General features: G+C 43.5%; 1 protein-coding gene across 4 annotated transcripts in view; it reads left to right on the top strand.

Annotated features, from left to right (window-relative positions):
• ralgapa2 (Ral GTPase activating protein catalytic subunit alpha 2) overlaps positions 1 to 22,569 on the top strand; it is an 88,755-nt gene that overhangs the window by 60,733 nt on the left and 5,453 nt on the right. For 3 of the 4 annotated variants that reach the window (XM_069661245.1, XM_069661247.1, XM_069661248.1), the window contains exons 38-39: positions 934 to 1,061; positions 18,981 to 19,102. In XM_069661245.1, coding sequence (XP_069517346.1) covers positions 934 to 1,061; positions 18,981 to 19,102 — 250 coding nt within the window. Of the gene's footprint in view, positions 1 to 933; positions 1,062 to 18,980; positions 19,103 to 22,272; positions 22,333 to 22,569 lie in introns of all 4 variants that reach the window. The other variant, XM_069661249.1, reaches the window with a different exon arrangement.

Below are 22,569 nucleotides of genomic sequence, written 5' to 3' on the forward strand. Positions count from 1 at the left end.
CAATATGTTCTTTATGTATATTATTGCTCAATCTACCTTTACCTTCATTTCAGCATTTAATTTGAAGGAGTTGTACAACTTTAATATAACAGAAAGACTGTGTGCATTAATTTATAATAGTTCAGTGGTTGCAAATGGTTCAAAAACGAGTCTGTAGAACATACTCTGTCCTCAACCCACAAGAGGGTCTCTTCAGCCAAAGCACAGTTGGGAGAATCTGCCACCGGCCCCCACCTTACCCAACCTAACCCCACCTCCCTCCGCCATATTTAAGTCTGCATTTTTTTCCCAAATTCTACAACTTAAATGTCTTGCAACTCTACCAAACTAAAGCTATCTACTCATGTTTTGTATTTTACTTTACAGTGTCACCCCTTTTCTGATTTCTGAAGTTTATTGTTCAGTACCACTTCCAGTTAAAATCTGTTTGTTGTATATTTTGACTGGTCATAATCCAAGCTGATCTACAAAGTTGAAGACAGAAGGACCTTTTGGAGAGACTTTGACATTCACGTCAACTTCCAGGTCAACGACCATTGAGCTTCAGTGATTAAGGGCCCCCTTCCAATATGCATGAACAGACGCGTGTACCCACACACACTCACACGCTGCCCCTACAATGCAGATTGCCCCTTTGTATTTGTTCGGTAGCTCAATATGAGGGCATTGTTTAGTATTGATTGTCATTTTAATTTAATTTACCTAACATTGATTCACATTAGATATGTGTGGTTGTCATGCAAAGTTAGGTAAAAATCCAATTTCAACTTGAACCCTTGCCCTACACAGATGGAGAAACGGTTAAAAAAAGAAAAACAAAGAGGTTTTTAATCAACCACTTGCATATACAATTAAAGGACATTGACCAAATTAACTTTGAATCAGTGTGAAAGTTTTGATCTGTCAAAATCTTTTGTTTCTTAACTTCCCCAGGTTCCTTTCTTTGGTCCTCTGTTTAACGGCGCCATCATTACTGGGACGCTTCTACCAAGCTTGGTGCGGGCCACCTGTATCAATGCCAGCAGAGCTGTCAAGTCCCGGCTGACTCTCTACCAGAGCTTGTATCCTTTTTGATTTAGTGTTTACTATCCCATACTAGGATGGCTCATCAGAGAAATGAAACAATATTAAAAGTCTTTGACTACACTTAAATCACCCCTACAACACCCACAAAGTGACAATTAAGGTTCTGAGCATATATGTTGTACTATTTTTAGAATGGTTCTATAAAATGTTTAAAACCTCTTTTTTTCTTATTTCAGCACCACTGGTGGCCCATTTTTATAAATTCATTGAGACATGTGGCATGCTTGTCATGTCAGCCAACGTACACAGCTGAGTGCTGACAGTGATCTTTATGGGCTGGCTGATTTACATACAGCTATTAGGATGGGCCTGTTTCACAGCCTGGAGCATCATGGGAGGTTATGTGCGGCTGTTTTGGGTGGGAGCACAGATAATGTGTCATCATCTATCACTACTGTTTTATGGAGCACAAGGAGAGCCAAAATAAGAGCACCCTCAACAAATACAAGTGCATACAGACACAAGCGCACTAACTCTCATCCCTCCACCCATCCATCCAACAGTATGCCGTTAAGAGCCTGACTCCAGCTGTAGTTGTCAGTTGGTTTAAAGGGAGTGTAATCACCAATGGAGATGAATTAGCATGTGAATGCCAGCAGCACAGAGTTGGGGGATAAAAGGGGGGGGGCAGAGTCGGGATGGCCCCTGGAGGGGGAAACCTGATCTCCCTTAACTCCCCGCTCCTCCTCGGACAGCATGTATGGCACCGCCTAACCAGAACCACGCTGCCCCTCTGGCGGTTGCTATAGAAACCTCCCTGAGGAGGTTTCACTGGGGTGGAAGAGTAGTGTCTACTGTGTTTAGGAAATTGACATATTTTAAAAAAGTTGTTCCCAAATTTGTTATCAAATCCTTAAAGCATAGTCTTTTACTACAAAGGCTCTTGCTCTTTATTAAACTACAACACGCTGTGTATGTGGTTGACAGTCGGGTGTGTGTAAGTATGTGTCAGCCTGTATGCGTTTCACAGTGCATCACATCCCCTGGCCCCCCCATCCTGTATCAGGCCTTGTCTGTGTGTCCCTGGGGGCATCCTGAGTGACAGATGTCTGTTACCCGACGCCAAGTGAATTAGCCCAGTGTGACTCTCAGTGCCAGAGGGGGGCCAGCCACAGGCCTGCCTGCCTCTGTGAGCCTCAGGGGCTAGGGGATGGGTTGGACAGTACTGGGCCTGTGGTGGGCCACAAAAGCTTTACCTGGCATTCCTTAGCAGAGGAGCAGACAGCACAAAGACATGATCTATGAGAGGAGATAAGCGCTGCCTCTGGAGTTCTGGCACTGATAGGCTGCCAGGCCTTACACACTCCAAGAGAGGAGATGAATGAACGTGCCAGGCAAAGCTCTCTGCCAGCATGGGTATCTGCATGTCTGTTTTTTCTACTGTTTGTCTGCCTAACTTGAGAGGTTGTAAGTACAGAGGCAATGTATTAACTATTGAATGACCAAAATATTCCGTGTGGTGCATACCACTTGAAAGTTAGGAGAATGGTATAACATAATTTCCTGACTTACACAAACTCAAACGGAGACATGAACCATGAACTAGTCTTTAGTGGCAGGTGGAGTTGTATTTCACCACCCTATTGTGCTTTGCACTCTCCAGTTGTCATTCTTCCATCTGCTCAGGTTATGTAGCTCTTCATCTGTCACCGGTTGGAACAATGACCCAACCGTTTTTTGTGGGATGTGTATTTTTTCGTGCAAGATGAAAATCCTCATCCTTAGTTTACCCCATCACAATGCTTCAACAATCCTCGGCCTGCTCTCTGCCTGTGAGGCCACTCTCAAAGGTAATTAGTTGAATATTTCTTCAAAGAGAAGCTATATGACCCCTGTGTGTACAGATAAAAGGCCAGTATGGTGCTGTGGCTCCCTCTCCCGCTCTGTCACAAGGCTCGAGAGGACTCCAGCAGTCTGCTGCAACGCTCAAAGGATCTCTCAGGCTAATAGGATTTGATATTGAAAAATGACCACCAGGAGTATTTTCAGAAAATACACGCACAGATAGGCTACAAGAGTGTTTTTCAAATGGATATTCCCCTCTCTCCGTAGTTCTCCACATCACATACTCTATCTCTCCGCCTCTCCTTTTCCTCCATCTCTGATTTTTTAAATCTATGTAGTTGTGTTTGTTTTCTTGTATTGTTACCGTCTCATAGTCAGATAGAATTTGTGTCAATTCTGTCTGTCAAGCAACCGTGGCCTCATGGACATCATATCACAAGCCTCTCACAGACAACTCATAATTTATCATCTATTATTTATATGCCTGATGGAAAATGCAGCTGGTCTGGCTTTGTCTGGTCGACAAGTAGTCCACTCTTCACTGATGCATTTTTTAATTTTGACCACAAAATGTTCAATCTAAAACAACTGAAGTTTTTATTAAACCAGCATTCTTATAAGTGATTCATCAGTACTAAAGTAGAATAAGTGAAGTGTTGCTCTATTAATGGCATTTATGACTGTATGCATACATTTGTAACATATTGCTTGAAGGAGACAGTTAGTCTGTTTCTGCCACCTGAACCAGAACCACTGGATGACTCTGCTGCCATTTACTGTATGATGAAGATCCTTCATACTGTCACTGTAGAATAATGTCTCCATGCTGGGATTCATTTCTCTCTTGAACGAGCACTTGAGTTTGATGTGGCGTCCATCACTCTTTGTGATGGGGGTATTGTTAAGGCGAAAAGTGTGTGCGTGTGTGTGTGTGTGTGTGTGTGTGTGTGTGTGTGTGTGTGTGTGTGTGTGTGTGTGTGTGTGTGTGTGTGTGTGTGTGTGTGTGTGTGTGTGTGTGTGTGTGTGTGTGTGTGTGTGAGAGTGTGTGTGTGTGAGAGTGTGTGTGTGTGTGTGTGTTCTGGAGAGACGGCAAGTTTCTAATAGGTGAGATAGTGCGGAACTGACCTTGATTCAGAGACACAACCTCCCTACTGGACGGAATCAATAGTTTTTGCACACTGCCCTTAGTCCCCATCCTCTGTTCTGACACACACATAAACACACACACACACACAAAGATCCATCTCCAGGCAGCGATCAATAACCATAATCTGTTTCTGCCCATTGCCAGTCATGCGAGCCAGGCTTTTAGGTGGTGTGTGTGTTGTGTGTATGTGTATGTGTGTCTGTGTGTGCAGAAAGAAGAGAGGGAGCCTTGATCCTTCCAGGGGAACCCAGAAAGCTGCTGAAGTCTGTCATGTTTCCTCACAGGCTTATGTGAGCATGTCTACAGCCCCCACCTCCCCTGTTTGCCAAAACAACATGTACATAATTTCAGTGGATGTCAACTGAAAATCTAAGGGACATGATATATATGATATCCTGTATGCACTCCTTTGTGTTCTGTTGCCCCCCCCCCCCCCCCCCCAGACGCCATCATAATTATTACAGTCACTGCTTTGACAATGACACGTTCAGTGTGTCTTTGTCCGACGGCAGCGTGTTCTTTTGTATACAGTAAGATTCCTCACCTAGCGGAGATGAAAGTGCGCCTGTATGCATGATGGGATGTCATGAATAGGATCTGCCATGTTAGTGTTGTCTCACATGAATTATTTAGCATCACTGATAGGTCTAATTTGCCAGCTGTTGTGCCATAACATTCGGTAGTCTCATAGATAATACTCAGCAGTCTATATCACTGTGGAACACAGTGCTTGACTGGGCACAGTGAGAAGCCAAGCTAGTCATTAAATGCTGGATTCATGTAACGGTCGAGGCGGATATGAGTAAAACTAGCCAACTTCCTGTTTATGGAAAACGTGGTTGACCAACAAAGAGTCTTCTAATACGTCACATGTAGTATACAGTGAGCTTCTTAAAGGGAGCCTAAAAAACACCTTGACTTGTCACAATAGTGTTTTCCTATTACTGGATTACAGTCTCTTAGTTGTCGACTGTTGGGTGTTTCAGGTGGTGAGGTGGTTGGGGGGCCTTTTCTGAGTTTTAGGGGGCCCTGCTTGGACTTGGCCAGAGTGGTTTGGGCGGAGGCTGGCATTGGCTTTGATAGAGCAATAGTGAGTTTACGCAGTATTTGAAGGGCTTCACAGAGAGGAGGGGTCTCTCCCACACTGAATGTTTTAACCTAATCCCATTATCAGTGTAGCGCACTGCCTCCCATCTTTTCCCCTCCTTATCCCTACCCCCTTCCACTCTCCTCTCCAGCTGACCAGCTGTTCCTGCCGGGACTCACGACAATGTCCGATGTGTTCAGATCACTGAGCCACCCCCCCCCTTCAACACACATACAAATACACAGAGCACAGTCCATGCTCAACCCAAGCAATTGCCTTTGCTTGGAGCTTAGGAAGGCCTAGAGGGAGGAGGCTGTTAGTTAAGGGGGAAAAGGGTAGCTTTGGGGGTGAGGAGGGGGCAAGCACAGGCCTGTCAAACCCAAGAGCCCTGACTCGGGAGGCAGCCCAGCTCGGATAGCATATGGCGTCTAGCTTCATACAACATGCAAAAGTATTCTCTCTCTTCGCTCCCCCTCATCCTTTCCCTGTCTCCCTCCCCTGCTGCTCATGCAGAATGACTCATAGCATTACTCTTTTTTTTTTCTCGTCCATCCCCCCCACCCCCCCAACATCAGTTCCTCCTCCTCCTTGCCACCCAGCCTGTAACAAAAGGCGTCCGCTGCATGGCACCCACACCCTGAAAGCCCTGGGGGCCCAGCCCATCCCAGCCTGCACTCTGAGGTCTGAGCTTCATGGGGGCCGCCCCTTTTAAACACAGGTAGAGCAGGCGTGGAACCAGACGGCCAACAGCAGGGACCCAGAGCCCCGCCTGGGGTAGCGTACACACACTGCTGGTGTCAAACTGTTATGCCTGTTGGTGTGTTTCTGTTTGTATGTGTACAGAAGCTGCCTTCATTTTGTTGTAAAGCATTATTCTTTGTGTTTTGGGATGTGTTTATGTATTTGTAAGCACTATGTGTCCTGTATGTGTCTTTATGCAGCCTCTCTGAAAAAATAAGCATAATCTTTTTGTTTAATTAATTTAATGATTAACAGACGTGCTCCTTTCAAGCGTAATGTGATTCTAGTTTGGTTAACTTTATTTATTATGCGCTTTTATTATTTGTGACATTGTGACAGGAGCTATCAGTTGCCATTATAAAAATGTTTTAAGACAGTACATTAAATAATAAGAAACCATATAGATTTAATCTAGCACTAGCAGAAAGTCCATAGCCAAGAGTAACCCAAAGAATGTTGTGCTTTGTGTATCTTTAAACTTGAACCCCCACCCTCACGCCCTTCCCCTTCTCTCTCCGTCTGTTATGCATTTGTGTCTGACATCTGTCTGTTTGTGAGCGTGAGCGGCAAAGTGAAAGCAAGCAAGGCTGCCAGTTTTTTTTTTTTTTGTGGAGGCCTCTTCTATGTCCCAACCACAACTCAGACTAAGGGTATCATGTAGAATAACGTAAAGAAGACCATAGCTGTTGGCCCATAGTATTTTCATTTTTCTGAAAACATTTGAATTGAACCACAATGTTGAACATATCCGATACTTTACACTCAAATCAAATTAAACTCAAAGAACATCTCTGTTTCGCTGTTTGCATGTAAACAAATAATATATCCTATAAGTGCATGCAATTTCAATTCCAGGTGCTTTCTTTGCTTGTTTTTAAAGGCCTAACATTAAATTCTAAATGAAAAATATTTAATACAATTTTCAAATGGAAGACCAATTGTTTTTAAACAATGCTGCATGTCACACAGCTGCCACTGAGGAAAGTCTCCAATCATCCTCTTTTACAGCTCAATAGAGAAGATTCTTACAGGTCGAACAGGAAGGGAGGATAGCATGACTTTCATCATTCATGTTTATAATATTTTGCATACACTTGAACAAGTAGACCTACTGTTGAATACATTTCCCAAATGGGCTACTAATATGTAAAGGAATGATGCTGTTGGTCCTAGTGTGAACGCTCCTCAGGACCAGAGCGTTGGAAAGAGTGTACAAAAAAACTACAAATGTCCTCGCTATGTATCGGCCAGAAAAGTAATTGCCAAAAAGGTGTTTTTGCTAATAGATCATTGGTCCCTCAGCCAAAATACCCTGACCCCAGTGTCACCACTGGACTAGTACATGTTCATTGGGATTGATGTGTGGTGATGCTGCTTCTAGCACGTGGGTAAAAACCTGTCTGTCTGCTTTAAGTGATAAGCATCCAGCTAGCCATTCCATCTGTTCCCCCTAGTCCTGTTTAATTAATGAACTTTCTTTCTCCGCCCCTTAGCCAACCATTGCAACACTAAAGCAAAAGCTGTTAGCCCTCTAAGGTTATCCAAATGGATGCTTGTTCTTGCCCCCCAAAAATCCACCCCTCCTCCTCAATGGGTGCGTTCTCATTGATTAGTTATGTTTTGTTTTCCCCTCTTTTGTCTCAGGGTTCTTGAAGGGAGGGTTAATGAGCTTTCCTGGCAGGCTGTAGCGTTTGGAATCCAGGGATAAATGGGAATAATTTTGTTGTTTTTTTGTTTTGTTTTTTGTCATGGACTTGGCAGTGATGTGAAGCCTCGTGCCACCATGTGTGTTTGTGTGTATAAGTGTGTATGTGAATGACAATGTGTGTTTGTTTGGATGTGTATGAATGGCTTTGAGGCAGGGTATATTGCATTTCATCCCTGCTGGTCCATTATTCCTCTTCAGAAGCAGGGAATCTGGAATACTCTTTAACAGTTTGCTTTCATCTTCCAGCCATCTCAGCAAAACTCTTGTCCTGTCCTCCTTTTACCACAAGTATTCTCTCTCTTCCTTTATGTCCTCTCTTCCTTCCGTGTCTCTTGTTACAAGGCAGTGGACAGGCCTTTGTCCGGCTGAAGCTGCCCTCTTTTGTTTGTGCGGCCTTTTTTATCCTTGTGCTAATCGCCATGGTCGTGTGCCTGAGTTAGACCCCATATTTCACGCTCAGCTCTCCTTTGTTTGACACACCGCCCCTGATAAGAATCCCAATTCTAGGGCCCCTCTGATATTGAAATCCAACAGCGGCGTAGAGAGAGCCTTCAATCATCCATTATCTGTGCTCCAGTGATTACCATTCAATCTCCCAGGGTCCATGCTCCTCATCACTGGCCCCAGAGCTGCGGCTGTCCCCTGAAAGAACCTGCATCCCTTAACGCCTGTGTCACATGCAAGCATATCCATAGATATTTCTGACGCCGTCTTGAGACAGCCCCGCATTGAATGCTGCTGGGAAATGTCAGCGAAATGTCACTCATCATTCTCCGCTGGATCAGCGAAATGTCACTCATCATTCTCCGCTGGAATCTCTTGGTCTCTGATGTGGCCCTGGGTTTTCAGGACTCTTGTGAGGACACCTTGTGACATTATTGGGTTTCTTTGTCCCTAAATGGCCATTGAATTTTCAATTCTCTTTTTTTGTTAGGAGACTACGGTTGCTCTTTTTCTTTTTACATAAGGCCACGTTGCTTATAATGTCACAGACTTAATTGGCTGTTTTAAGAAAGTATTAGATGATTATTTATAAGTTGCACATTAATGCCTCTTTAAATGGTTCAAAGGCAGTGTCTGCTCCTCTGCTGGCCTGCGGTCATTGTTCTCTTTTAGAGGATGTCCTTGTGCCTCCCAGCATTTGCATTTTTGTACTAAATGAAATTTTCTGCCTAGATAAACAAGGCAGGGCAAACAAAGCCCTAACAAAAACAAAACATTTAAGTGTCTCTGTACATTGTCTGCTTCTTCTTGCAGAAAGCAGCCTTTGATGTGTTAATACCAGTAGCCTGTGTTTTATTGTCAAGTGGTGGCTGTGACTAGAAGAGATGCACTGAGAAAAATTGGCCAAATCTTCCTGTCTATCTCCTCTGCAACAGGCTGTAGTAATATTGGGTTTGATGTCAAACATAGAGAAAGTGTTCAGTAATTGGTTGCAAAAATAAGGCACGTCGTATCTTTAAAACTAAACGCATCTTTTCTCATACACATTAGTTTTAGTATTGATGCCAAACATGATTATAATTTCTGTGTTTTCCTCATTCATCGTGCTTATGCTGATTGTTGTGGTAGAATTGTAAGAGCAGCTTTGTGCTGCAGAAGTCCACTTATCCAACACCCTCTGTTTAGATACACAATAGCTCTCAGTACCTTTGTTTAATGTAGTGTACACATCTTCATTAGTTATGTATAGCTTCTAATTACTATTGATGAGACTCTGGCTGATTTGGGTACAAATCTATAGCTTTTGTTATTCTAATGAGTGTTATTTATCCTCAGATCTCCAAGCCAGGGGGCTTTGGAATGGGGCTTTGTGCAGGCAGATATAGCTGGGCCGCTCTAGCTACACCCACTTGTTTTTGTATCTGCCGACTTCCCCCACATCATCACCAGCCTGCATGGATGTATAACACTTCCCGCTCCTCCATCTGTTTTTGTCCACCCATGAAAAGGTCCATTATAATCTGCAGGATGCACAGTTGACGTGCGGCTAGCTATGTATGAGCCAATCAAGGCAGAGCACTGAACTTAGACCACAAACCCAAGAGGCCCTAACCCCTCCCCCAAGTTCATTCTTATTATCTGGGCTCTCTTTCTGAGATCTTGTGTTGAAGAAGTTTTTATAACAACATTGTCTCCAGCATCCCTTTTCCACTATAAAAGCTTCAAGTCTGAATGGGACTCTAAGCATACCCACTGGATGATGGCAGGGTCCTGATTAACCCTGGAGTGACTAGCTAATGTCATTGAAGGAGGGCCACCTGGCTGTGAGACTGTACAGTCAGCTGCCACTGAAGGGCCAGAATAGGAGACGACCAGGTGTTGGGCTCCAGCCCCCCTAATTGTTGCCATGTAATAGCCTGCTTGACTGCACAATATAGCCCAGGGGCGAGGATTAGGAAAAAGCTGTTGCCAACACAGAAGTCCATTTTCTTTTTTGTGCAAGGTTTTGTGTGCGAGTTTCTCTCTGTGTGCTTGCTTGTGCATCTCTACATATATTCTACATGTATATGAATGCGTTTATGTCTATTTTTTTTACATCTTCCTTTGCAATCTATCTCATCCATTACTGTTACGGTAGGTAGAAAACCAGGCCTTTCCAGACTGTTAGCAGTTTCCAAGTCCCTTGCACGCACAACACATTTATTTGAGATGTACAGCAGTAAGTTGCTTTCCGATTGGATAAAAAGGATAAAAGACAGAATGGAATAAGAATTTAACATGAGCTCTATGTATAGTTTTTCGCTTGTAAGTGACATACAGACTTTTTGCTCAATGTACAGAGAAAAGATTCCCAGAACATGATTGACTTGTAACAGCAATCTTTGTAACAACATGATCATCTGTCAATATAAAATTTATTTTGAATATTTACTTTAATAAGATATCAACAAATTGGCTTGACAGTCCGATGTCTGCACATTTTCATTTTTAGATAGTTCATATCTCATTTGAATCACAATGGCTTTGATCGAAATATGTCCACAATGCATATACGAGGGCAAACGAAATCACTCTTGCCCTCAGTAACTAACCCTCTCTGCTCTGTATTCACCACAGCTGTGATCATATGTAACCTAGTGCTAATCATTATCATTCCCGCTAAATGCCTGTCATTTTGCATAAGGCCAGGCAGCCTAATTGGCCCGATGAACCTTTCATAGAGGGGGCAATAAAGTAACAAGAGACTATATGTGCAGCATGTCTTGGCGGAGAGGCAGACTGGGATGCTTGGCGTTAAGGCATCACAGTTATTCTGTTGCACATGCCACAAACATCATTAAAATTGCATAAGCCTCTGTTCATCTTGTTTTAATATTTCATCAGGGCTTGTCTGAACGGTGTTAACGTATGGTTAAAATCAGAGCCATTTGGCATGACCCAGAGTTGGAACGCTCCTTGTGCAACTGAAGTGTCAGACTGGTTTTCTCGATGTGTCAAATAGATTATAGAACATCAGGGTACCCTGATTGCTGCGCTGCTTTGAGGTGGGTACAGGTGGGCAGAAAAGAGTTTGAGTCTGAAGCCAGATAATAATTATCACACTGTTAGTTTCATCATGAAAGGTGAAAGAAAGAAAGGTGAAATGCCTCGTAAGTAATCAGATGGATTTCAATCAAAGTCGGAGTCCAGTGTGCCCTTCCCTGTTTCATCTTTGACTTTTTATTAAAAGTTCAAATTGAGATCAGATAGATGCTGTTGTTCCCATTCTGGATTCTGAACAATTCAAATATCAGGAACTGACAGAAAAAATGACGCATATTCACCTCAGAGAGCTCATAAGATGTGCACCTTTGTCCTGACCTAATAATGTTTCTAGAAGGCTGAGGCATTCATGTCACCCTGGCCATCATCACTGACAAAGGGGACCTTCAGAGAGAACTCTCACCCAGTCACAGAACTGTATCTGTTAATCTTCTTCCCCGTGAGCCTTTTTGCTCATCTTATTATGACTTTCTGTTAATGCACAGGGGAGGCCTGTGTGACTGTCTGGCTATAATGGGCCTGTGTTTGATTAATCATGTCGATCCATTGTGTTTCACATCTAAGGCTGCTGCGTTAGGACTCATCAATGGAGACCAGAGTCCTTTGAAAACGAGATTGGTTACAGACTCAGCTCATCTGAATACACAAGCCCAGCAGGCTTTGATGGTCGTGTTGTGTGAAACAAACCATGCTACAACAAATTATGATGTCACCAAATAACTTGTGGCTGTCCTGTTTCTCTGTGTTGTGAGGATAACTTGTTGCTTTATCATTTATACGCTGTGAAGCCCCTCCAATCAGTTGGTCCGAACAAAGTTAGAGGTCAGCATTGACTTTGTTGTAGGTGCTGGTCTTATGATTTGTTGTGGAGCAGGAATCGATTTTAAGCGTCCCCCAGAGGAACGGTGGGCTGCCAGAGACTTGAGAAAATGGGTGACTACTTCCTCCAGTCAGCTCATAAATATCCTGCTCATGCCAGCTAGCAGACATCAGATTTTGTCTGCAGCAGTGGCAAACCTGTGTGAAATCACTGATGGGCAGTGATGATGTCACAGGTTAGGAGTGATGTCATAGCCATAATTTCCCTTGCCGCTGTCTGAATGCCAGATGGACGGTAGAGAGGTGTGGAGGTTGGAGCTTAGAAAGCTCTTGCTGTGGGAAACTCACCCCTCAAGAGGTGTCATTAACCTTGGCTTACTGTTTGACCCGACTCCGTTGGGGCCTCTGCGCTCCAGTTTCCAGGACCAGCTTCTAATTAGGCTACTTGTTAAGACTCTCTGAAAGCAGCTATTTCTCTAGAGCATCTGATGTTGTGTATGTCTATGCACACCCAGAAAATGGACACAGACACCTCCACTCATCATAATGCACCTGTGAGACATTTCTGTCCTGCTGCTGTGTCTACAGCAAAAAGCTGTTTAATGAGACACCAAGGTTTGAGTAGCTGCCATATAAAATAGGAATGGGACACACACAGTACATCACCCTACTGTCTACTTTCTGTCATACACACTCACACTTCATCCATCTCAATCTGTTGTTCCTTCCCACTCAGCCATTATTCCAGTAGCCAGCTTTATTGCCACATTCACTCTCTCTGTCCCTATCTTTCTCTCTCTCAGTGTCTCTCCATCTAAATGTCCCTGTCCTCCTCCCCGTTTTCCCATAATCACCTCACACCTCTAAGGGCCTCTGCTGAGACGAGCTTCACACCTCAGCCCTCGCTGTGACAACAGGTACCGCTGGCACTCACTGCCTGGCCTCTCTCCAATCAACACCTGCTCAGCTTTATCCCTCTTTCTTCCCATCCTCTTTTCCTTCTTCCCCACTCCCTCTTTTCCGTCCCCACTCTCCTATTCCCCGTGTATCCAGTCTGTACATATTCCAGCGTCTAACTGCCATTTTGCTGCTTCTTTTCTCCTTACAGTAATATGTAACAGTTCATTCATATGCAGTCAAATCTATTTCTCTTTACCAATGCCTCCTGGAGATGGCACAGGGATCTCCTTTTGATTTCAACAAGTTTATGTTGCACCAATTTGCTGTTATTACTATCCTATAGTAGCTAGAGTAATGACAGCAACCACAAGTTGTATGCAAGTCATTAAAAGGTGTGTCTGCCCAATCTCTGCCACCAACCATCTTTCAAATGTACCTTTTTTGCTCTTAATTCACCACCGATCCAGGTGACTTTACCCCTAACTATAGTCGAATGGACAGACAGTATTTGTGTGGTATCCAGTGTGTAGGTGGTATGCGACACAATAATGATGAAAAAAAAAACTAATGACCACATTTGCTTTTTTACTCTGCTTACACTGGCAACCCATCACAACCAAGCACCCCGCCATCCTTTCCTCTTAACAGGCCAATTATGTGACTGCTCAGAGTCAATGGCGCTGTGAGCTACTCCTGAGCTCTTCTCCTCACCAAGGTCAAGCTGATTGGCCCAGGTTAATGGGCAGATGTGGGGCTAAGAGAGGAGGGGGTCAAGCACCTAGAGGCACCCTCCACCTCATCTCTAAACTGTCCCTCTTCACTATAAGAGCCCCCTTTTTCCACCAGCGCTTCTACAAACAGGATTAACCTTGGCTGCTGCCAGGGAGGCCCGAGGAGCATACAAGTGGTTCCTCCCCCTTGAATGGCAAAGGTTTTTTTTATTGTAGTAAAAGTCTGTGTTAGACTTTAGTCAGCATTTCCCCGTGATGAGGGTTTCTCAAGGTAACAGGGATAAAGCTTAAAACATAGAGAAGACTGAGCATTAATGTCATTTTTATAGCCTTTTTTATTTTCTATAAATAACACGGCCACAATCCTGAGGTATGATGGTCACTCCTGTGTTCTCTCTGAGGAAAAGGTTAACCTGTGGTATACCTATATTCAGATTTTTTTTTTCTTAGACTTAAGTCAGCATGAATTCATAAACAGTGTATCTGATAACTCAGATTACAGGGCTCCGGTCGGTCACTGGAGTTAAAAAGTTTTTTCCCTTAATTAGTTTATTATTGATATTTTTACCCTATTCAAATTGTGGGTCGAAGGATAAGTGTGTCATATACTTCACAAATTAATAAACTCATTGAGCTAATTTTGTGATATTGGGCTATATACATAACATTTCCATTACTTGCATTTTAAACAAAAGGGCAGGGAGCAGGCAGCCTCCTTGTACCCCTCCTCTTGTGTGACTTAGAAGTGGATATATTGGAGCTTAAGTGATGAAATGTCAGTATGGGGCTTCTTAAGACCCCTTCTAATGCTTCTTGCATCTGTCCTGCCACATCAGCAGAATAACCATGTGTGTCAGCCTCTATCTATCTGTCGTATTTGTTCTCTTCATTTGTAAACTGCAAGGATGTTTTAGACTATTAACAAGAACTCCATTTACTGTTTCCCTCTCTCTGATTTCATGGTTTCAGTGTTAGGTCTGTGAACTCTGGAACATAAACAGAACAGAAAAGAGAGACTTATTTTAAAATCCCTTTTCAGTTCTGTTGCTAAGGTAGGTAGTCCCGTAGCAAAGATACAAAGATAGGCGAATGAGGTACTTCTTTAAAACTTTGTTGCTATGTTTATTTCGTTTTGCAGTCTTGTATATCATTCCCTAATAGCACAAGCACAAGGATGCATATGTATGAGCACCAGCTTTGGGGTGAAGTTATGAATATTCTTGCTTATTCACGCTTTTCTGTTGATTGACAATTTCAAAGTCTAATGTTGTAATCCAATAACAAAGCAAATATATTCACTTGTTTGTGCTCATGGTGAGAAAACACTTAGAGTGTCTTTGAGAGAAGTACTGTCTGAAACCATGAATGTCCCCGTTGGCTGTGTGTGTTTAAAAGATGTCGAGTGTGTGTGTCAGAGGCCAGTTTGGCGTGAGGCCTTTTGTCAGCAAGGGGACATAAGAGCACAAAGACGGAGGCTGTATGGTGTGGATGCTGCTCTCCAGAGAGACACCAGTTCAGAGGTCAATATAGGCTGTTTTGAGGAACAGTGTGTGTGTGGGTGGAGGGTGTGTGTGTGTGTGTGTGTGTGTGTGTGTGTGTGTGTGTGTGTGTGTGTGTGTGTGTGTGTGTGTGTGTGTGTGTGTGTGTGTGTGTGTGTGTGTGTGTTGGTTTTACTTATGCACAAATGCTTATGTGTGAGCATGTGTACGTGTCTAGATTGTGGGTGGGGTCACAAACGGCACAAAATAGATCCCAGTGGACAGGCAGTTTCAGGACAGGTCCCTGTGGACGGACGGGGGAAGAAGGGAGAGAGATGATGATGAGAGTTGGTGGCGGTTGGCCGATGGGGTCCAGCAGGGATGGAGCAGCCTGCTAATGAAGAGCCATCTGAGGCCTCCATTCACCTTGAACATGGGCCACTGCAGCTGCCCTGACCTTGGCTTTGATCCATAAAGATTCTTGACCCCCACCATTCCCCCAGAGTTACCCCCCTGCCATCTGGACAGCAGGCATGCATATGTATACATACGTGCACACACCCACAGATACATATGCATGTACACGCTGGCTGACTCAGATACACATGCACATATGCCTTCACAGGTTGGATGTTGTTTTATTCTGTCTCTGGTGATGTTTTTTCTGCAACATATACACTTTTTGGCTGCATAATCGACCTGTGAGTTTGACATGCACATCTTCACTCAGATACCACATGCCAACCCTGTCTTTGTCACCACTAGTGTCCCTGTCTTTGTCACCACTAGCGACAAAAGAAGAGAGGGTAAGCAGGGGAAAAGCTGTTAAATGGCCGTAACCGCGTTAAAACATATAATCCCAAATGTGTAATTGTTGCAGTTAATAGACTGTGTCCGAGCTTTTCTCTTCAGAGCCAATACTCTCTCCCTGCCTGCCCTAACCACAACCTCCATGTCACTACAAATAGGTCTAGCTAACTAAAGTTATTTGGCATTGCCTCAGACCTGGTCCCAATGGTTGCTACGCTCCACAGTCAGTCATTGGTTTCCCTCTTTTCTCCCTAATAGGAATTCAGCAGCTTGGAACATAGGGGTTCCTTGGAATTTCCCAAAGTGGTGCAACACACTTTCCTCCCACACACCGACTTGTCTTGCTTGTCGCCCAGTTTAGCTGTAAATGACAGTTATGTCAAGGATGACTTAAGTTGCTGCCCATCTGTGGAAATGTAGACCTGTCTGCATTTTCCTTTTTTATATATTATATCCCAATCTTTCTGAGAATTTTTTTATAGCTCAAAATATAGTGAAGCTTTATTCTATACAGTAAGGCAGTTCATCAGGCAGGCTTTCATAAAGAATAACACTTTAATGAAGTGTACTATTTTGTATTTCGTGGTGCACCTCTCCAGAGAAGTTTGTCACACGAACACAAGGCTTTGCCAAGCACGCGTCGGCTGCAGAGGCTGTCGCTTATATTTTACCAAAAGTAGGTCAGTGTCAACAGGTTTGGTGTCCATGACATGGACATGTTCTTTGCGTCACTGATGTGGACGTGCCCCTTGATTAAGTTACTGCATGGAGGCAGCAGCATCTGTGCATATGCAGGGGAACAGGCTGTGCCCATGGCTTAGTAATTAGAGACAAACAGAAAGATGAGGGAGTATGTGAGAGAGAGAGAAGACGAGATTACCTCTCACTGTGCAATAGGTCTGATCTCTGTGCAGCAATTTTTTTACCCACAGATAGCATCGTACATTTACTTAAGTGAGCTGATTATGGCTCTCGCTTTCACTCATCTCCAAAATACCTTTTATTAGTCTGCCTCCCTCCCTCACTGCCTGTCTTTCTCCCTGGCAGGCTGTCGTATATTTTCTCTTGTCTCTTGGTAATTTTTCACTATTTCCCTTCATTTTATTTTTCGATTTTTTTTTCTCACCCACTATAATCCATTTGTCTTACTTGAATAGAGGGCAGCGGACGGAAGTAGTGGAGGAGAGGCGTGTGTCGGAGTCGGAGAGAGCGCCTGCTCCAGCTGGAGTCAATATTTGCTTTAGGAATCTCAATAACAGGCCTCCAGTCATCTGCATCTCTGATAATGGACAGCCATATGGCTCTGTTGACCCACGCTGTGCCGGGGTTCTCTTTCTCTCTCCTCATCCTTCTATGTCTTTCATTTGTCGGCTCCCTTCTAACTTCTCTCATTTCTTTTCATTAAGACCTTTCTGCTACAATATTTTGTCTTTCACTTATTACCTATTTGGGTACATTTTGTTCTTTTACAAACATCCTCTCTCAGTCTGTCATCCATGAAAGCCTGGATATGACCCACCACACAGAGCTGTGACCCAAGTAACCATGGCAGCAGAGACTGGGATGCCCACTCTTTGTCCAATACTGTTTCCAGCAAGTGACAGAAAACAGTGACGTTGCATGTCTGGCTATGACTGGAAGAAAGATACAGAGCTCAAGAGGGAGGTGCTGTTACATGCTTTAAGTTGTGCTGCTGTGTATCTCTTAAATGGAGGAGTTAGGCCTGTAGAGAGTTGCTGATAAGATACAATTATTAGGTTAACAGGTCTTCTAGGACTACAATTTTTGTCGCTCCTTTTCTGTTTTTCTACTTCAGGTAGGAAATTTAACATTTTTAATTTTTTTAAAACAGACATACAGGACTGTAATAGTTTGGTTCATAGGGAGTGTGAAACTGAATACCACATAAACCTGTCCTGCTCCAGATCTTCCTCTGTTACTCTTTTCTTTGTCTTATTCTGCCCTCTGTCCATCTCTGTCTGTCCCTGTGAGCAGCTTGGCCGTGGTACCCCCTAGTGCCTCCCGGCTCAGGTGCCCGTCACCCCAGCTTTGCCACGGCTCCCTCAAAGCCATTGGTCATGGCTGCCTTGGCCCCCGCTGTGGCGGCATGTGCCCACAGCAGGCCTTCTGCCCAGTCACTGTCTCATCCTATCTATCTAACCCAGACCGGAGCCTCTCGGTCCAGTCCAGCCTATCTCAGCTCAGCCTGGTTCAGCCCTGGCGTCAGCAACAGCCCAGTGCCACTCCACCCTGGCAGTGGTAATGAGATGAGGGGGAGGAAGGTTTCTGTGCTGAGGGACTGGAGCTCTGCATGTGAGAGTGAGAATGCGTGTTTGTCAAGCAATTTGTTGGGTGTTGTCTATCAAGGAAAATGGCCACACCAGAACACTGTGAGGGTAATCTGTCTCATTGTCAAACAAACAAATACAGTTAAATTTCAAAATTGCTTGCTATCATTATGCCATCAGATAGACCTTTAGAATCCAATACTTTCCTGCACCATATTTTATCCAGCACTTCTCATCATTCCACAACAGTCTTAGCACCATATAACTCTGATAATGATATGATAATGGCCATCAGAATATTTTCCCCCCCTCACCAGACAGCCATTTTGCAGGTTTATTTATTTATTTATTAATTTGAGCATTCCCATTTCAAATCCGGCCATCCATCCTGCATGCTGGCTGCCCAGGCTCCAGTCGTTGCTTGTCACTCTGAATTTCAAATGGCTCCAATTTTCCCCCTGATGGCACGGAGAAGTGGCAGGCAGCACATCGGGGAGGGTGGTCCTAGACATGCTGCCTGCAGCAGGGGTTCTATTAGAGAGAAGAGAGGGATGAGAGGGGGGACAGGAGAGGTTTGGAGCATCACGCCAGTAGTGATGTATTCTTTCTGTCTTTTTTTTATGATTATTTTGGAGACTGCTTTCTCATTTGGGGATGTGTGGCATGGCTGATTGTTCCATCTCTGCTTCTGGGTTGCTGATGTTGGAGCTGCCCTGCCTGCTAAAGCTGCCTCTCCCAGCTCGCTCTCACAGTACATTAATATACAGTGAAAAATATGATTTTAAACGGTTGTTTTCATTTGGTCCTAACTGACAATTGTGCTATTATTGGATTTAATCACTTGTACAAATTGTGCTGCCTTGTTTTTTTCTCCAACATGCCATTATGTTTGGTTTCTTAACCAGAGTTTCTAGCTATGAGGAGCGAGCACTCTACTTAGAGGCCATTGTTCAGAATCACAGAGAGGTCATGACCTTTGAAGACTTCGCCTCGCAGGTCTTCTCCCCCTCTCCTGGCTATCCAATGAGTGGAACAGGTGAGAAATAAACCACACTGCACGTCTATCCTGCTTTATGTCCTTTCCACTTCATTTGCTTCCATCTCTTTTGCCCCTTTTTATTCGGTCTCTAAATCCCACCATTGCTTCCTCCCATTCCCACTTTTCCCCCTTCTTGCTCATCTCTTTCCTTGCCTCCTTTTCTGTGTTGGTTTCACCTCTCCTCAATAAACACACCTGTTTGACCCAATTGTCTCCTCCACCCCCTTCCCCTTCTCCTCCTCATTCTCTCCACTCTTCTTCCACGCCGACACTCACTGATGAATATCAAACGATGGGCCTGGCTCTTCACGCTATCCGACCGACTTCAAACACTGCTTTCTCCACTTCCTCGAGACCCACTCACACTACTTTGTTCATCTCTTCTTGTTTCAAACTGAATCTTTCCATGCAATTACTTTCCTATGAATATAAGCAGCCTTGTTAAATGGTGGTTGCAGAGTGCATTCATGTGTGTGTGTGTGTGTGTGTGTGTGTGTGTGTGTGTGTAGGCGCACATGTGTGCACGTGTCCATGAGCTCATTCAACAACACTTAAGAGATCCAACTGACAAACAGCATCTCGCGGATGTCAGCACAGCACTCTTATCAGTCCATGATGAATAGAATGGAAAACGTGTCTTATCTTGTTCTTCCTACTTGTAGCAGCTCTGATCGATCTGCAACAGCACTGAAATCAATACAGGATTGCACTTTTCCACTCTATTGGATCCCGACACACGTTCTGTTTTGACAACGAAAGTACTCCACAAAACCACACCATCCTGTCATTTCAAATCTGTCAGTGCGTATACGTTTTAAGTGTATGTAATATTTTGTATAATGGCATGTGAGAATTAAATGTCTGAATTGTCTACACTTTCTGTAAATGGTGTGTAGGACTTCAGATTGTCAGACAGCAGGTGCGATATTCAGGCTGTTGAAGGCAGCCAAGAGGCAGTTAGCCACATTACCATAGTGTTTGCCCATCTCTCCTGCACAGGTGTAAAATCCCCCCAGACTGACCTCTAGTCACCTCTTCTCATCCTCAGCACCAAACCAGCCATGACAAAGGGACTGAGGAAAGAAATAAAAGGGGGAACTGGTGGGAGTAAAGGATCGAAAAAGAAAATGTAGCAGAGTTTTGGGGGCTAATTCAAGAGAGAGAGAGAGGTTAGCCGGGCTTGAGAATAATGTTTCACAGCATCAGACATGTGATGTGGCTAATGTGAGAGGCCATGGTCTGATGAGGTTGTTGGGCCACCATCACTGCTGTGGAAATTCATCCTGAAGAGCAAGAAGGATGCACGGTATTATCTGCATGTTATCGGTATCAGCAGATTACGGCTTGAAAATGCATCGGCATCGGCAGATATGTCATTTTTCTGCCGATATTTTCCGCCAATAAAACAACACTTTAATTATGCCTACATGCTCGATGATTCCCTTAATACTCTTGACGTAATGCTACGACATTAGCTCTGCGCGAGTGTGCACGCGCACTGCCTGCACCACGCCTCTTCTTTCAACTGTAAAGAACGGTGCAAGATGTCTGCGGTATGGCAGTTTTTCCAAGCTCCCGAAATGGACAGCAAGGTTGATTTCATTTTATGCATTTGTTCTGTGCAATAGGTAAAATGCCCTACTTGTGGCTATTGTCAGGATTATCTCAGGGAGCGCATCATCCAAGCCTGTCTAAGTTGTATGAATATTACAGTTTAATTTAAGAGAAAATGTCACATACAAATAAATATGGCATTTTCTACATAACCTTAGTTTAAGTACTTTTTCTTGTATTGCCCAGTGAATGTGCACATTTTAAAAAGCATTGTATTATGTTATTTCTGCATCTGCCAGTGGGCCACTACAATAAGAGTAGGCGTGATATCAATTCCACTACAGGGGAGACTTGATGTTCTTTGCAATTAGGTGGAAAAAAACACATGTCTAATATATCAGTATCAAAATCGGCGAAAAGGTTGGAAAATATCTGCATCCCTACATCGTGTGTTTGTTTGTTAATTAATCTTTAAGTACCCAGTTGCTCTTTAGGATACTGTGCCACAGTCACTTTCTTGTAAGTTAACCATTATAAGAGAACTGTTGAGTCATTTCAAACATCTTTGCTTTGTTTTCCCTCTGAAATACGGCCATGCTCATTGGGGGGTGCATCTTTGTTAAATGTGGATGACAATTGTTCAACCTACCAGGGCTGTTCTTTTTTCGACCTTTAAAGTTTGTAAATAATTTGGAAGTACAAATTGAAGCAAAATAATCAGTTTCATGTAATGCTGCAGCCCTGAAAGCATGGAATATTGTGTTTGAATATTTTACTGTCCAGTATAAGAGTCATAAAGCTTCACTACAGAGCCAGGACTAGCAGACAAAGAAAATATACTGATTGTGAATCTGTTATTAAAGGTGAAACAAAATATTTCCCTCTAAATTCAAAGAAACCTTGCAAATCTTAAGAAAATATCTACTAGCACTGCCACATTTAGTTTTATATGATCAATGTGTTATTGTGATTTAAAATCTTGATAAATCATAAATCATAAATCACCTGAATGATCCCAGGCTAGCAAATTTAAAGCAGTCCAGTTTAGAATCATAGAACACAAACAAAACATGCTCCCACTTCAAACCAGGCTCAAACCAGCATTAAGAAAACAATTAAACTATTATATGATTGTCAAAATAATTCCACATTGACTTTCTCTAAATTATTTAATTAATGCACTTTAGCAACTGCTCCCAGCTAGCGTAGTTGTTTGTCTTTGTTTCCATGTAACATATTAAATGTGTCTATACATTGTTGGCTGCTATGTAAATAGACTACGTTTCAGCTTTTTTTCAAAATCATAGGTATGATGTATTTTATGCATTAGGCCACATATATAATGTGTCTATATATAGTGCATCTATATGTAACGTCACCTGTGTCCCGTTAAGCACTCACTGTAGCTGCAGTGTAGCAGTGCTGGCTGCCTGACACTGCTCCTCATTCTCACCCTTCTACAATGTGCTACTGCGCTTTCATGCCCTATGTGACTGTGAGTGTGTGCGTGAGGTGGGTTGGGGGGGGGGGGTTCCATCCATATGTCTGTCCGTTTCAACCTGCTTTGGCTCCCACATTGCTGCCACTAACATGTCATCCATGCTCCATGACAGCGTGCAGGCGTTGGCCGGGGATGGTTTGGGACATGGAGTACCCGTGGGCCAAACTGGACTGTAAGACTCTGCCTGCTTCCTCCACACTAGGCATGACGCCCAGCCCCAGCCCACCAACATCCATCCGTCCGTTAATACATCAAGGTCACCGTGAACCCCATTATCATCAAATAACTTTTATTTTTTGATGACGATGGTGTTTATTAACTTTTTAGGCTTTTTCGATTTAGACATTTTTGTAAAGCAAAGCAGGTCTCGAATTCAAGAACACATTCTGCATGCTAATATCTAAATGAA

The sequence above is a fragment of the Semicossyphus pulcher genome, unplaced genomic scaffold (genome assembly GCF_022749685.1).
Source record: "Semicossyphus pulcher isolate SPU_LCO1_2020_fin unplaced genomic scaffold, fSemPul1.0.p SCAF_14, whole genome shotgun sequence".
NCBI classification, from domain to species: domain Eukaryota; kingdom Metazoa; phylum Chordata; class Actinopteri; order Labriformes; family Labridae; genus Semicossyphus; species Semicossyphus pulcher.